Source organism: Arachis stenosperma, chromosome 9 (genome assembly GCF_014773155.1).
Source record: "Arachis stenosperma cultivar V10309 chromosome 9, arast.V10309.gnm1.PFL2, whole genome shotgun sequence".
In the NCBI taxonomy this organism is placed as follows: Eukaryota; Viridiplantae; Streptophyta; class Magnoliopsida; order Fabales; family Fabaceae; genus Arachis; species Arachis stenosperma.
The window spans coordinates 136,225,517-136,240,574 of NC_080385.1; the positions used below are offsets into that span (position 1 = coordinate 136,225,517).

The 15,058-nt window shown below is 32.3% G+C and overlaps 2 protein-coding genes and 1 long non-coding RNA gene across 5 annotated transcripts; all 3 read right to left on the reverse strand.

The window, feature by feature from the left end:
- Positions 1 to 225: 225 nt before the first annotated feature.
- LOC130949961 (uncharacterized) lies at positions 226 to 954 on the reverse strand. The gene is made up of 2 exons (XM_057878547.1): positions 761 to 954; positions 226 to 655 (listed from the first exon to the last, which is right to left on the reverse strand). The coding sequence occupies exons 1-2, from the start codon at positions 952 to 954 to the stop codon at positions 226 to 228; spliced, it is 624 nt and encodes a 207-aa protein (XP_057734530.1).
- A 2,968-nt stretch (positions 955 to 3,922) lies between these two features.
- Positions 3,923 to 4,416, reverse strand: LOC130947748 (uncharacterized). Its single transcript, XR_009072788.1, has 3 exons — positions 4,270 to 4,416; positions 4,124 to 4,177; positions 3,923 to 4,046 (listed from the first exon to the last, which is right to left on the reverse strand). It is a non-coding gene; the product is annotated as an uncharacterized LOC130947748 (long non-coding RNA).
- A 3,958-nt stretch (positions 4,417 to 8,374) lies between these two features.
- Positions 8,375 to 11,987, reverse strand: LOC130947517 (low affinity inorganic phosphate transporter 1-like). 3 transcript variants are annotated; one of them, XM_057876213.1, is made up of 3 exons: positions 11,782 to 11,938; positions 10,150 to 10,547; positions 8,375 to 9,948 (listed from the first exon to the last, which is right to left on the reverse strand). In XM_057876213.1, the coding sequence occupies exons 2-3, from the start codon at positions 10,545 to 10,547 to the stop codon at positions 8,799 to 8,801; spliced, it is 1,548 nt and encodes a 515-aa protein (XP_057732196.1). In that variant the 5' UTR covers positions 11,782 to 11,938; the 3' UTR covers positions 8,375 to 8,798. The 3 variants fall into 3 exon arrangements, with proteins under 3 accessions (XP_057732196.1, XP_057732195.1, XP_057732194.1); XM_057876212.1 differs by having other exon boundaries at positions 8,380 to 9,948; positions 10,150 to 10,550; positions 11,782 to 11,982; XM_057876211.1 differs by having other exon boundaries at positions 8,381 to 9,948; positions 10,150 to 10,582; positions 11,782 to 11,987.
- Between the last annotated feature and the right edge of the window lie 3,071 nt (positions 11,988 to 15,058).

Sequence of the window (15,058 nt, forward strand, 5' to 3'; positions counted from 1 at the left end):
ATCCCTATCTTCCAAGAACCTAACCATTCATCTAAGTTAGCTAAGTATCGCTCTGTCTCGACAACTAGTAGACTTCGACTAATCATCGGTTCGGACTCCACGATCATCAAAATTTGTCGTGCTTCATAATTGGATCATACATATATTAATGATACGCAAGGTAGTTAAAAACTCAACTGCTAGCTTAAGGTTATCTCGGGTCTGAAGATCGGATTCGACTATATCCTAGCATTTCTTGTGTGGACAGTCTCGAGCTACATGCCTCGGCTTCCCGCACTTGTAACATACGCCTAGTCCGGCTCCGTGCGGCTCTTCTGAAGTAGTCTCTCCATAACCTTCCTGTAACATTGCTGACTTCATGGAGTAACGTTCTGCGAATTGACTTTTCATAACCAATTCAGGAAAATTTGTTAACCTTTGCCGACTCACGCAGTTGAAGATGTCTCTTCTAAGTCCTTTCTCATACTGAACACACTTCCACGCCTCAAAGTCGGCTGGATTTCCTTGACAAACTCTTGAGAGACGACACAAATTGTCGAATTCGCGGGTATAGTCAGCAACCGACATATCTTCTTGCTTCAGTTGCATTAACTCCAATTCTTTTGCAATGCGAATAGCATGTAAGAAATATTTTCCGTAGAATTCCGTCTTGAATCTACTCCAAAGAATATCTGTTAACTCTATTTGCAAGGTGTGATATAACTCCTACCACCATTCCTGAGCATCTCCCTCCAACATGTAAGTCACTATCTCCACCGACTGTACTTCCGGTATGTGCTGAGTGTATAAGAATCTCTCCGCCTCTCGAAACCACAAATCAGCCTCTAGCGCATTAGCGTTTCCATTAAACTGGGGTGGACCACTCTTGAGGAAATCAGTAAGAGTCATGGACCTATAGTATCGACCTGTGTTGCTCGTACCAGCACCCAAGCTTCCATCTCGGGGTCCTCGCATTGGTTTGGTCCTAGGATTTTCCTTCCAGTTACATCACTCGGATCCGCGAGTCAAAATTTGGTCCCTGTTCACACCAAACAGTTGATATTAAGGTGATCAGTCTCATTATCTCAGGTTTAGTGCTTAAGAGTCCCAAATGCATGATCACGAACATGTATGCTACACATATTAGTTAGATATCCTAATAGCACATAGACATATACACAGAGAATACACAATAGCATATTCAGTCTGTCCTCAGGCTCTATAGGAACGAACTGCTGTGATACCATAATGTAACACCCTACCATACTTAGTATTATGCTTAAGTCATAAGACTGAGATAGTAAGGTATTACGACCTCTAAGAATAGTAATATATATATAATAATAATAAAGAAAAAGTTATTTAACTAGGAGCCTTGAAAAACAGGTAAAATAAAATCGCAAAATAAAAAGCGCAACGCTCAGGAAAGGATTACTTGCGTGCTAAGAAACCTAATAGGAACATGATAAAACAATAAACGAAAAGATAAAGAAAAGCCAAAGAACAGCATAACTAGCCCCTGACTCAGCCTGCGAAGCTAAGGCTGGCCGGAGGATACATATATACATATAAACATACATAAGTGTCCCCAAAATATACCAAAATATCAAAGTAAACTCCTATCTCTCCCTCAACCTCTAAGAGGAGCAGCGTACATAAGTTACTTGGAGAGTAAGCTACACATATATATACATATATACAAATAGAAACCAAAATACACCCAAGGACTACTTCGCTTTCCAGGATCCAGACGCCTAGCGAGGAGCCTCTCGACCTGCATCTGAAAAACAACAATACAATATGGAATGAGAACCGGAGGTTCTCAGCATGGTAAAAGTGCCACGCGTATAATAAATAAGGTCCTGAGAATGCCATAGGCAATCCTAGAACTCTGTTATTCAGTTATCCAACTTAAGTTCTAAACAGAAGCCATAAACTGGGGTAGGTATTCTATATCTACCTAACTTACTCAAGTTCAATCCTAACCTAACACCAAATTGTTTCTCCATTTCCTTCATTTTCTCCACCATTCATAATGCAACAGAAACAAGCAACTAAACAAGTTCACGCACAGGTAATGAGCAGATAGTACAAAGAGCAAGTATAACAGGTAGCAGGTGATATATATCAATTAGGCAAACTCAGGAAATACATAGCAATCAAAACAAACAAATGCATATGATGCATGCCTGTCCTATGGCTGATGGGACCCATCTGTCGGTTATCCAGCCAACCCGACAAGTCCGAAAATCTTAGACTGTCCCCCGTCGCGCATCCCCAAGAGTCTATGCATAGAGTTCACATTCAATCATCATATAAATTACTCAATGAGGGTTATCCATACCCGAGAATTTATACGTGCCCGGTCACCCTTACGACGTTGGGTTAACAGAGTATCGAGAATCAACCTGGAACACGAGGTGGCGAGCCACGGTTCTTACCCAGGGAAACTCGTATCTCAAATATCATTATTCATAAGCCATAGTAATTATTATCAATACATCATCAAATATCAAGCCTTAGCGTTAAACTTTGTCTTCTCGGACCCATGATTATCACTAAGACATCCTCGACACTCTATTTTCTTTTCTGTTTTTAATATAACAAATGAACTCGGAATTGGGAAAACTTTATGTCCAGATGTTCATCTCGGAATAAACTTTCTAACGAACTAAAAATCATAATTTTCTGATTTAACTAGTCTCAGAAATAAAGGAAAAACGCTGACTGCTCTGCAGTGCATAGAAACCAGAAAACAGCAGCATCATACGATATCTAAAATTTCATATAAAATTCAAATTAAATCCAATAGCCTTAAAAATTAACATGGTTCAACTTAACATATCCAGGTTTCTTTTCCAATTGATTTCAGGTCAAAAAAATTTTTAATGAAGGAGTTATGTAACTTGAAAATTGAGTAACTTTCTACATAATTCTGTTTTAAAAACCAATGAACATGTCCTCTTCCAAGTCCCATAACTCACTCATTAAAATATGAAAAGCCCTGAAATTTAAATCACAACTGCTAAGCATAATTAATTTTTATCTCCAATTGGTTGCATCTGAATATCCATCCATAATCAGAAGTTATAAACTCTCAAAGTTACTTATCTAAGAAAAAAGAATCTGGCTTTTATTGTATAACGCATCGTAGTTCAAAAATTCATATCTTTAAAACCACAAGCCCAACCATTCTAAAATTTTATGACGTTAAAATAATAGAACTAAGTCTTTATTTAAAATTGGTTTTATTTCAAAATTCATCTTAAAACATTCGCAGCAGAGCCAACAAATTACTGCTGTTTTAAAAATCATGCAGTAAAAATCAGATTCCACGACTACAATTTGAAAATTCACCATAAATTATATATTTAACGAAAAGATCTCAAATTCTCCAGTTTAGTTTCAAATATTCTGAGGTTTAACCAACACTTGGTTTCACGCAATTCCAATCATCACAGAATTAGTTATAGCATATGCAATATCGCCACAACACAATTCTATATCCTTATTAACAAACACAATTCATAATCTTCCAATTCAAAAAAATCCATTAACCCATTCCCTTCATTCATTCATAACCAATCATAAATCATCTTCAACCAATTAAACAAGCCATAACCACCAAATTCCATTAACATAATTCAACCCTCATTAATGATCTCAAGCTTACATATTTGACACTAGCAAATCATAATCATAACTTCCATCACTAACTCAATTTCAGGAGTGCACAATTAACAATTTCAACACCTCATAAATTCTAATACAAGTTTGTCCACCATTTATGCCAACATCATCACAAGACTAATCATTAAATGCAATAATCAATTCAACTTATCCTATGGTTCCTCTAACCTAAGTTTTCACAACACCGTAAATATTAAACGTGCGAAACTTAAACCATACCTTGGCCGATCACTTAGTTCACCCAAGGCAGCCTCACAACTCAAAATTACAGCCCCTCCAAGCTCAAACAAACAGCCCCAAAACAAGCCTTGGTCACCAACAAACCTCCAAGTAATCTCAATTCAAGTCCAATGCATAAACACCCTCTTAAACTACACCTAATACACATATATATGTTCCAATTCAGTTTTCTATTACCAAAAATAAGATTGAGCTAGGGTTAGGGTGTTCTTACCATACCCATATGCTCAATAGCTTGAGCCCACAAGTTCCGGAAGCTAACTTGAACCTAGTACATAGAAATTGGACAAGATTCACCATAGGTTTCTAAGTTTACCAAAGAAAGAGGGATAGGGATTCTGAACTTAATAGGAGGCTTACTAGTGAAATTGTTCGGATAGAAAAGTGGAGCTCGACGCGTTGAGCGCGTGGCCGCGAACGGTGCGGCGATCGGAGCCTGGACGGAGGAGTTATGGTGGATCAAAGGGTTAGGGTTTGAGAGCTTCTCTCCCTTTTCTCCAATTCTGTTTTGGCGTTGCAGCAACTAATGAGGAAGAAGAAGGCTGCTGTTTCCTTTATATTATGGGTCCGGTTGGATCCACGGGCTCGGTTTGGGCATCGGTTCAACCGGTTCAGTCCTTTCGGTTTGATTTTTGGGCCAAATTTTTGAAATTGGTATCAAAATTCTCGTTTCTATGAGCTCTATCCTATTCTGATATTAGTTTTGTATTTTTAGCTTTCCTAATTAAAATATAATTTATTAACTAATTAATTACAGATTTTAGCGGGGTTTACATTATGCCTCACTAATTATTTTTCCAATAAAACTGGTAGAAGAGGCTGGATCTCTTCTTATTTTTCTAATCTTAACTGTGATGTGATAGCTTCATTTGTTGTTATATACGGTTGATAATGAGATTGGAAGTTAAAATGAAAAAAATAAGAAGCTGCAAAGACTTACTAGGATTCTCAGCAGTAACTATAGATGTTCCATCAAAATCACAAGTTCCCTTCACCGTAATAACTTCCTCTTTGTCTTGAAGACACCACATAGACCCTTCACCGTAACAAAAATCATGAGTGCTGATGACTAATGTGCCATTTAATTTTCAATTTTCAATTTTCAATAATTTATCGTATTATTGTCTAAGTAAAGCATATAAAGTCAGTATTTTGCTTCTGTCCTTGATGGGGTTATTAATTTATAGTTTAACAATTCTCATAACTAAGAGCACTTGAGGGGTTGCTTAGTCAAATTTGAAGACTGCAGTATACTTTTCAAGAAATAAAAGATCTATAGCAATCTATTTAATTGTATTATTAGCTATCTTCTACATAACTCTGATTACAATTTCGTTAATATTTTGCAGACTCTTAAATAATTACTGATTTTTTTGTTATCTTTTTTTTTTACTAAATTTTGCAGACTTTTAAACAATTACAGTTTCTTACCTTGTAATAATAGTTAGATTTATAATTATGCACTTTTTTTTTTTAAATGATAGTTGCATTTAACTACTTGTCTATTACTCCATCTTTAGGCTTTGCTACAGGCTCTTAGTGATAGAAAGGATATTAATCAGTTTGGTGACTTCTCTGCTTCACTTGATGAAGCATTAATACACGTTTCACTGGTAATTTGCATACCAATTGTAGAAATGATCATTAGGCATTAGTCAAAGTTTAAATTTAAATGGTGTGAATAGAATTTCATTATAGAACATATTGATGTTAATCCATGTATCAATCTCGTATAGTGGGACAATGTTTAGTTGTTTCTTATTATTAGGGGAGAAGGTGTGATTTTTTCCTTGCTTAGGTATATGATAATTGGAGTAGGTTTGGTATTACATTTAAAAATTCAACAATCTAATATTGTCATGCTGATTAATGTACATAAAAATAATTTGGGACTATTGAAATTAAGTTAGCTTTTGTATTAAGGCTCATGCATTCTCAAGCAATGAATGCATACAAGGCTACTGAATTGTAATTAGAAATTTCAAGTGTGAATTACATTCCCATTTGTTGTAAGCTTATTTTTCTCAAATAAATTTTGCTTGCTCTTAATACTTATATCTTTCTTCCTAACCTTGTCCAGGATTTATCTGGCCGGCCACATTTAAGTTATAATTTGGATATCCCTATCCAGAGGGTCGTGACATATGATGCTCAGGTAGTGCATTTTCATTTGATTATTTTATCATTGAGCTTAGAATTTTATTGAATAAGCTTTAGACTGTTGAGCCCCTAATTTTTTCAGCATAGATTTATTTTAATGTGACACTCTTATTGTATTTGCTGTTGGCTATACTTTTTTCTTTATTTGTATCTTCATTGATGAGTACTCTTGGTATCCTGTATGTAGTTAAAATTAAACACTGACTTTGTATCTATAGGGTGTCCAGAAACAGCTGCCTGTGGGGGCATCATGAGTGACTCTGTTGGTGAAAAATTTGAAGAAAAAATTATTGTGGTCCAGAATTTTGGAGGAGGTAAGAAAACTAGTGTATTTACTGATTCTTGTGTTTTACTATGATGGGAGCTCAAAATCTAAAATAGAGATTGAGAATTTGTTTGTGCTGCACTGTCCCGAATCCTTTGAATTATAATGACTTCCTTTTATTGTTTGGTAGTTTCATTTAGGTTGGTGTTTTCAATAGTGTAGTTTAACTCTTTATATTGAAATAATTTTCATCTTCTACAATAAAAACAGAATGGTCCATAGGCTTTTCAACCACTTTATATTGAGCATGTTTTATTTTTGTAGAAATATAAAATCTTATTGTGGACTCTTCAGATAATGAAAAAGCTTGTAGACATTGTGCATTTTTTATATTTGGAGATACATGAAGCATTTGACAGTGCTGGTGCTTTCAAGAACTACAAATAATTGATTATGAGCATTTGACAGTATGGAATATCTCCTTAGGGTTCCAGTTTTTGCACTCAATCTCTGCTACCTATCCACTAGGGAAGACCATTATTAAAATGTGCATTTTGCTTCTGGTATTTTGTTTTGGAGATGTCATTCTCGTGATTTGTTACTACTTTATTCTTGTGATATTTTAGCCATCTTTAGGTTGCTCTTATTTTTGTGTTTGTTTAGATGTAAAACATGTATGCGATAAGAATCCTTATTAAACATTTTCATTTATTATAATAACAAAGTTTACAAGAAAATTATGAAGTTAGATTTGATCATAATTGTGACAGGAAATGAAAGATCAAGGAGTGCTTTACAACTGATTTGTTATTACTTTACTTGTGATATTTTAGCCATTTTTAGCTTGCTTTTATTTTTGTATTTGTCTTGATTTAGAAGCAATATAATTGAGTAGCTTTATGAAGCTAATTTTTTTAATGTAGTTTTGCAAATTGTGGGGTTATAAACCTCCACAATATACATTTTTTTAAACTACTTTCAAAATTGCAACGGTTTACAAACGGCTGCAATATTTTTAGAAAAACCTATTAACCGCTGCGAAATCAATTATTTGATTTATTGCGGTTGTGCCAGCGTTTTTTCAAAACCGCCGCAAAATCAAATCTCCACCCCTTAATAGGCAACGCTTGTGGAACCGCTGGAATTTCGTTTCGCGGCGGTTTAAAACCGCCGCTATTCAGCGTGTCTCTTGTAGTGAATAAAACATTTCTTCTCTCTCTATGTACAATATAAAGCTTTTCTTTTTCTTTCTCTCTTCATATACTACAAATACAATATTAGTATATAAATTATCGTTATTATGGTAGGATATTAATATTAGTGAATATTAATACTAGAGTCTTTTATTTACACTTTTTTATTTTATCTTCCTTATTTATTTATTTCGCAACATTTATCAATTATTGTCTAACTTTTGCTTAACTTACCTTTTGTGGTAAGTTATAAATTTTTAAAAATAATTTATTTTTATATCTTTTAAATTAAATATTAATTTTTAATTTTTTTTTTAGTAAATAGGCACCACTTTTTGATACCATAATATTCACCTTTTAATTATTCTACGTGGATGATAAAAATGAACAATTAAATTAAATTATTTATATAAAATATATATTAAAAATAAATTAAATAATATATTTATATACTGACACATAATGAGTAATTTAATAATTAATTTTCATTATGTACATAATATTTTTGTATATTTTATTTTAAATTAAATATATTATATTCCGTAGCATTTTTTATGAATGTGACAAAATACACAGATATGGAGTAATCTTTATATAGATATATTGACGAACCGTATGCTAACTTTGTTCAAGAAATAAGACAAAATTACACAATTCACACGTATAGGTAACCAAGAAGATACAAGTATCAGCAAAAAAATAGACACCGGCGAATAGGAACAAACTTTAGCTAAGGGACGATTTCTCATTTTATTAGTTGCTTATTGCTTCAAGAGGATGAAAACAACACATAACATACATGACCTCAAGAATTTGATTCTATATTATGATAAAGTATAAGGTTATCCTACACGCACTGCAATGACAGCTAGCTGCAGATTAACTTATTACCATTCTTTTTTCTAGCTATTTACAGCCTTAGGAAAGAAGAAGAAAAAAAGATCAAATATTTGATTCTATATATTTTAATAAAGTGCTGGACAATATGATTAGGCTTCTTAATGGTGACAGGTTTGAGAGAACAAGAAATTGAAAGTTAATATATATGGTTTTTCAAGTCTATATTGAAAGTTAATATATGTTTTTTCGAATTTTTTTTCATGATGTGTGTGTGTGTGTTTTTTTTGTCTACTCTCTTTTACAAGTCTATAATAATTAATAATTAAAATAAGACTCCATGATGTGCTATACTATAGTCTTGAATTAAAATGACATAGTAATTGCTAATCAACCATGCATGTATATAAAGAGTCATAATTATTAATTAAAGCTTAAACAACATTATTATCCACAGCTTGTTGGTCCTCAGCCTCACCAGACATTTCTTCCAGTGATTTTCCTTTAGATTCAGGAACTAAGAATGTGAAGAAGAAGCCACAGACGTTAACCACACCCAAGATTATAAGGGTGTTCCTGACACCAATTCCTTTCTCAGCGTAAATAAATCCAAAAGCACCAACCATAGCTCCAGCTTTGCCTGCAGCAGCTGAAATGCCATGACACGTTGATCTAAGCCTAGCAGGGAAGATCTCGGCAGGGACCACAAAAGTGGTGGCATTGGGTCCAAAGTTGGCGAAGAAAAACGTCAGTGAGTACATCACAACAAAGCCAATCTGGTTTCCCTTCAAGGTCCAATGATGATAAGGTATTGCCAATGCAAACATGAAAACCGTCATGAAGAAGAATCCCATCAACTGGATGGCAAACCTCCCCACCCTATCAATGAGTGCCACCGTGAACCAGTAACCGGGAACAGTGCTGCACAGTGCAATCAAAGTCTGTGCTCTCGCAATCTTGTAAACCTCTTCAATTGCGTTCATTGTCTTAGCCGGTGGGATCCAACCGATGGCACTAAAGATATCTTTCTGGAACAGATTCTGGCTGTAGTAAGCAATATCCAAAAGGAACCAAGTTGTGGCGGTTCCAACAAGGTGAAGCCCATGCCGCTTAACAAACTCTCTCGAGAACAATCCAAAATCGTTGCCTCCCCCTGTTTCTTGCTGCTCAATCTTCTCTTGCTCTGCTTCAATCTCAACCTCAAGAACCTTGGACATGTCCGAAGCTGCTTGCTTTGCGTTCTTCACCACCAAGGCCGTGTACCTTGCTGTCTCCGGCATCTTCATCCTCCAGTAGTACGTCGCAAGAGCGGGCAGGGCGCCAAACATCAAGATTATCCTCCAAACGTAATCGGCTTCCGGAACTGTGGACCCCACGTGGTCGAATTCAAACGCCGGAGCAGGGTGCAGTCCCTTGAAAATGGACGAAACTATAATTGCAACCATGCCACCGGCAAGGATTCCAAATCCCTGCATGGCAAAGACCGCCGCGATGAATGCTCCACGTGTCTTCTTGTTGGCGTACTCAGACATAATGGTTGCAGAGAGAGGATAGTCGCCGCCGATCCCAAACCCAAGCCAAAACCTAAATCGAGGACAAATAAATCAACTAATAATAATAAGTTATGGTTGGAAACTTGCATGCACATTTTCTTGGTACCAAGTTGACAATTTAACTAAATGTATTAAATTATCTAATTTTGATAACTGCACGAAAATCTGTTCTTACATATTTATACTAAGAACAAGAAATAAGGTATAAGAATAATAAGTTATTGATACTAACCTAAAAAAGCAAAGAGTGACCATAACAGATTTAGGCTCTTTTCCAAAGGAGAGTCCAGAGGCAAGGGAACAAATAACCATGAGCATGAGTGTCATTCCGTAGACACGCTTCCTTCCCATCTTGTCGCCCAGCCAACCGAAGAATAGTTGGCCGGCGAGGGTGCCGCAGAATGCGACACCATTGATGGCAGAAGAGACGTTGGACGGAAGAGAACCCGGGTTATTAGAGCCATCGTAATAGTAAAAGCGGCCAAGTAGCTTGGTGACCAGGGAGATGCAAAAGAGGTCATAAGCATCAGTGAAGAAACCCATCCCGGCGATCACAATGGCAGTAAAGTGGTACCATTGTGTCTTTGCAACATCAAGTGCATTCAGAACCTGCAATTGTTCCTTGGCCATCTTCTGATAATATCAAAGATTGGCTTAATGTATAACTGTAAAATTAAATAACACTTCTTATCTCATTGATAAATATACAAGGTGTGGGTGGTGACAAGTAACGAACATGTGCACGTGACACGCATTAGCAGCCAATCAATATATAAATGGACGAAGAATCAAACAGTGATTGAGTATTCAAATAAAAAATAACAAACATGGAAAACTAGAGAGATAGGGTAATAATAATAACAATAGGACAAAACAGGGTGATACAATTTCCACAACATGCAGTCAATATGAAAGAAACAGGTTTCAACTTTCAAGGCTGTGGGGGCCATAAGTTCCCAAAGTGATAAAAACAGGTTTCAACAGAGTCATTGGCACTGGTCAGCTGAATGATGCAACCTTTGCCATGAGTATTAATCTTGTATCATCATGATGATTGGTAGTGCCACTAGTTATGATATGCTTGTCTACAATTTTTTTTAGACAATTCCGTATATGTTTTTCAATAGGGAGATATATCAAGATAAATATTTAATTATTTAACACATAGACTTCAATCACGGAACCATTTTTTTAATTAATATCAACTTATTTTTTAAAATTTAAAATTTTAAACTTAAATTTTAAATTTGATATCTTAAATCTTAACCTTAAATTCAAATTTTCAAAAAATAAAAATAATTTTATAATAAAAGACTAACTAATATTAACTAGTTAAGAATTAATATAATTTCTTATATTTTTTATTGTATATAATAGAAGATTAAAACATTAGTATACAATTTCTTATCATTTTTAATTTATTCACATCTATTCCACAACTAAACATAATAGAATAAATCAGAAGATCCAACATGAAAGAAGAAAAAGTAGAAACAGAAAAAATCTCCAAAGTTGTAGCTAAACAAAAATCATGTGACAAAGGGAAGTCTTTTTTTTTAAAAATAATTCGAATTGCAACTTGCACGAGTTTGAAAGGTGGTAGCATCGTAAGCAAACAAAGAATACATACGGAACCGGATCAAAATTCATAAGCTTCATGTGAATACGTACATACAAAATTAAGTTAGACCATAAAAAAGTTAAATTTTTATTAAACTTTTGCTCTTAAATAAAATAAGACTTGTGAAGAACAATTAGCTAATTCATCATGTCTAATGAAAGAAAAAAAATAACAAAGTATAATAAGAAATTAACTAAGAAAGTAAGAAAAGATATCTAAAACTTGATGAGATATAGATGGTACCTGATGAGTAAAGAGTGAATGAGGGGACGGAAAAAGAAGTGATGAAGAAAGATGAGAATGGTGTTCGTGTTCTTATAAGAGTGAGGAGGGAGACACGTAAGGAATACAAACAGAGAAAGGATAACACAATAAAAGAAAATGTGAAGTGTGGTGTTGTGTGGTGTGATGGGGTTCAGTATTTAACTCTCAAAGACTCTGTCATGTGATCAGAGAAAGAGAGTTAAAGTTGGATTAACAACTATCAAGAATCTATCTTTACTGTAGAATATTCTACTTCACCCCACCACATCTTTAACTCTCTCAGATTCTCTCTTTTATTCTGTTTATTTTTAAATTTTAATTCTTTTTTAAAATGTGTTTATCTTTTTATTTTAAATTTTAATTCTTTTTGAAGAAGTGTTATCTTTTTCGATAGATAATTATATTACGGTATAACAGAAAAATAAAAAAGAGCTATTATGTTATAATATATATTTAATATTTATAAAAAATGAATTATAATTTTAGTTAAAAATTATAAAATATATACAAATAAATATAATATATTTAGTAATTAATTAATAATATTCATAAAATATTTTATTAGTTCTAAATGTTGATAGGAGTGAAAGTGATAGTAATTTGATGACTTAACCATTTTGTGGGGTGCTTTAGTAATGGAATTCTCTGAATTGAATAAATAGTATCAATGATTTGAACTTTAAAAATTTGTTTAAAATAATAAGGAAAGATTGGATATTCGAGAGTGTATTCTCCTTAGTAGTAGGCTAATAGCGTTTTTTTTTCCTAATATTACAAGAGGCTACTAATTGAAAAGTTTAATTTTCAGTTTTATTCTCTTAGCTTTCACTCGATATATATAATTTAGGACAAAGAGTTATGATGAGGTATGTTAACGTGCATGTTTAGAATCACGTTATTTTGTGCAAGTAGTAAAAATAGTTATTGAAATAGATAAAAATATATTTTGAAGATGTCTCCTAATTTTTAGTATCTCTCACAATATTGAAGAAAGATTTTGTTTGAGTTAAAATAAATAGTTAGTGGTATTTAATTTTCTAGTATAGTGTTCCTTTGTTAATGTTTTAAAATTGTGTAATCTTGTGATTTTCTAGAATATATTCATAAAAGTTAGATGATAAGGTTGATGAAAATTTGTCATATAAATCACATTGGTTTTATAGAATTTAAATGTATGATTTTGTTGATTTTGAGTGCTTCTTTTGCTGTATATATGTTACTTTGGTCACTTTTCCATGGGCATAGGTATTTTTTTTGGATAGAATATTTTTCGATTGTTTTACTTATAAAAGATAATACACAATAGGAACTAACTCAGAATAATATGATATTGGATTTAGCTAATATATATTTTTAAGGTACAAAGGACATAATAAAGTTACTGATTAAATTTTTTTTATAAAAAAATGCAAAATTTAAAATTTTAATATATTTGTTGAGTATTTATTAAAATACATTATTTAAATTTTTTTTATTACTAATAATCTTGATTTGTGTTTTTAAAATATAGATTAGCTAAATTTTATATTATTATAATCATCTTAATAAATTATTAGGATTAATTTTATTTCTTTGAATATTAATAACATATATATATATATATATATATATATATATATATATTGAATTTGTTATGCTATTTTAGTTTTAATTATTTCAAAATTATTTATATAGTGATAACATTCAAATTTTGCATTCAAATTATTTTAATTTCTCCATGGTTTTAGTTGCATAGTCAAAGTCATTAGTATGTCTTCTGTTCCCATACTACTCCACCCACTGTGAAATTATTATCCAATATTATCATGTGGAGATTTGGAAAGCAACTCTAAAAGTGTGTTTATTAGAAAGATTAAAAATATTAAAACTATTTCTTAATTAGTGTATATATTTATTTACTTCTGTTTCGCTCCTCCATCTATCTTTTATTCTTATATCAAACACTTTTAAAATCAAAATATATAAAATTCTACAAAATAACCAACGAATTAATATTACTACATGAAAATCAATACCCACATCAAATTAATTAAACCTATTGAACCTCCTTTGATGCACCCCAAAACTCAAAGGCTGAATTAATTAACCCCCTGTTGAATCATCTCTCCCTATGCTTAAACTAATCATAATTAAATAAACAAAAAAAAACTAAGCATATATACTTAATTAATTATGTTATCCAAATCTTGTATTAATTAGAGGATCAATCAAAATTGGCAATTATGTACTATTAGTTATAAAATTAAACGAGCAAACTAAGTATCAAATAAAAATTTATAATTCAAATTGGATTTTATTATCTTCATAACCATTTTAATATAAAATCATTAAAAAAATATTTTTCCAAAAAATTCAATTTCTTAAATAGAAACTTGTGAATAAAAATACAAAGTCATTTTGGTTATTATTAATTATTGGCTTGGTATATTCGCTATATAGTTTGTACAGCTTCAAAGTATTTTAGCCAACTTGATTTGCATTAGATTCGGTTTAATATATATAGCTAGCAAAACTATATGATTTTCCTTTTGGGTCTTTATCTACGTCAGTGTACGTTTGAATACAGCAGGAAATACCATTTTTAACTAGATTATGTAGAATAAATTTTGTTAGAACCATTTAGTTTTTTTTTTGGTAGCGAATTGGTTATTCGGCATATCCTTATTAATATTTAGGATTAATAGCAAAAATGATTCATAATCAATACTGTGAAAAAATTTAATTATTTAAATGTTAGACTTTTTAAATTAATTGCTAAAAAAAATATAAGTTATGTGCGAAATTAATCTTTTAAACTAGACATATGACATAAATTATTTTATTTATGATATATTATTATGAAACAGAAAAGGAATCAATTTAATTATTAGTATTTTTTTAAGGATCTTCCAAAAATAACTATTTTAACCATTTATTCTATTTATTTTTCGGCGACCTCACATTTCTGATTTCTCCACGCTTTGTGAAACCATTTTATCTAAGCAATGACGACCAAAGAACCGTGGCGTATAGTATTTAGATAATCAAGCTTGTGAGTTACTATTCCATAAAAAAAAAAAATCTTTCGCTTCATTCCCAAGTTCACGTGAAGAGTATGCATGAATTATAAATTTTCTTATTTTTTGTTTAACCATATATATCATCAATAACCCTTTTTTAATCATAAAGTAATATTTATTATAAACTAAAAAACCATGTATTCTTCTTGCATCCACTTCAATTCCTGTCTAATATTAATTTATTATCTTCTTTTTTC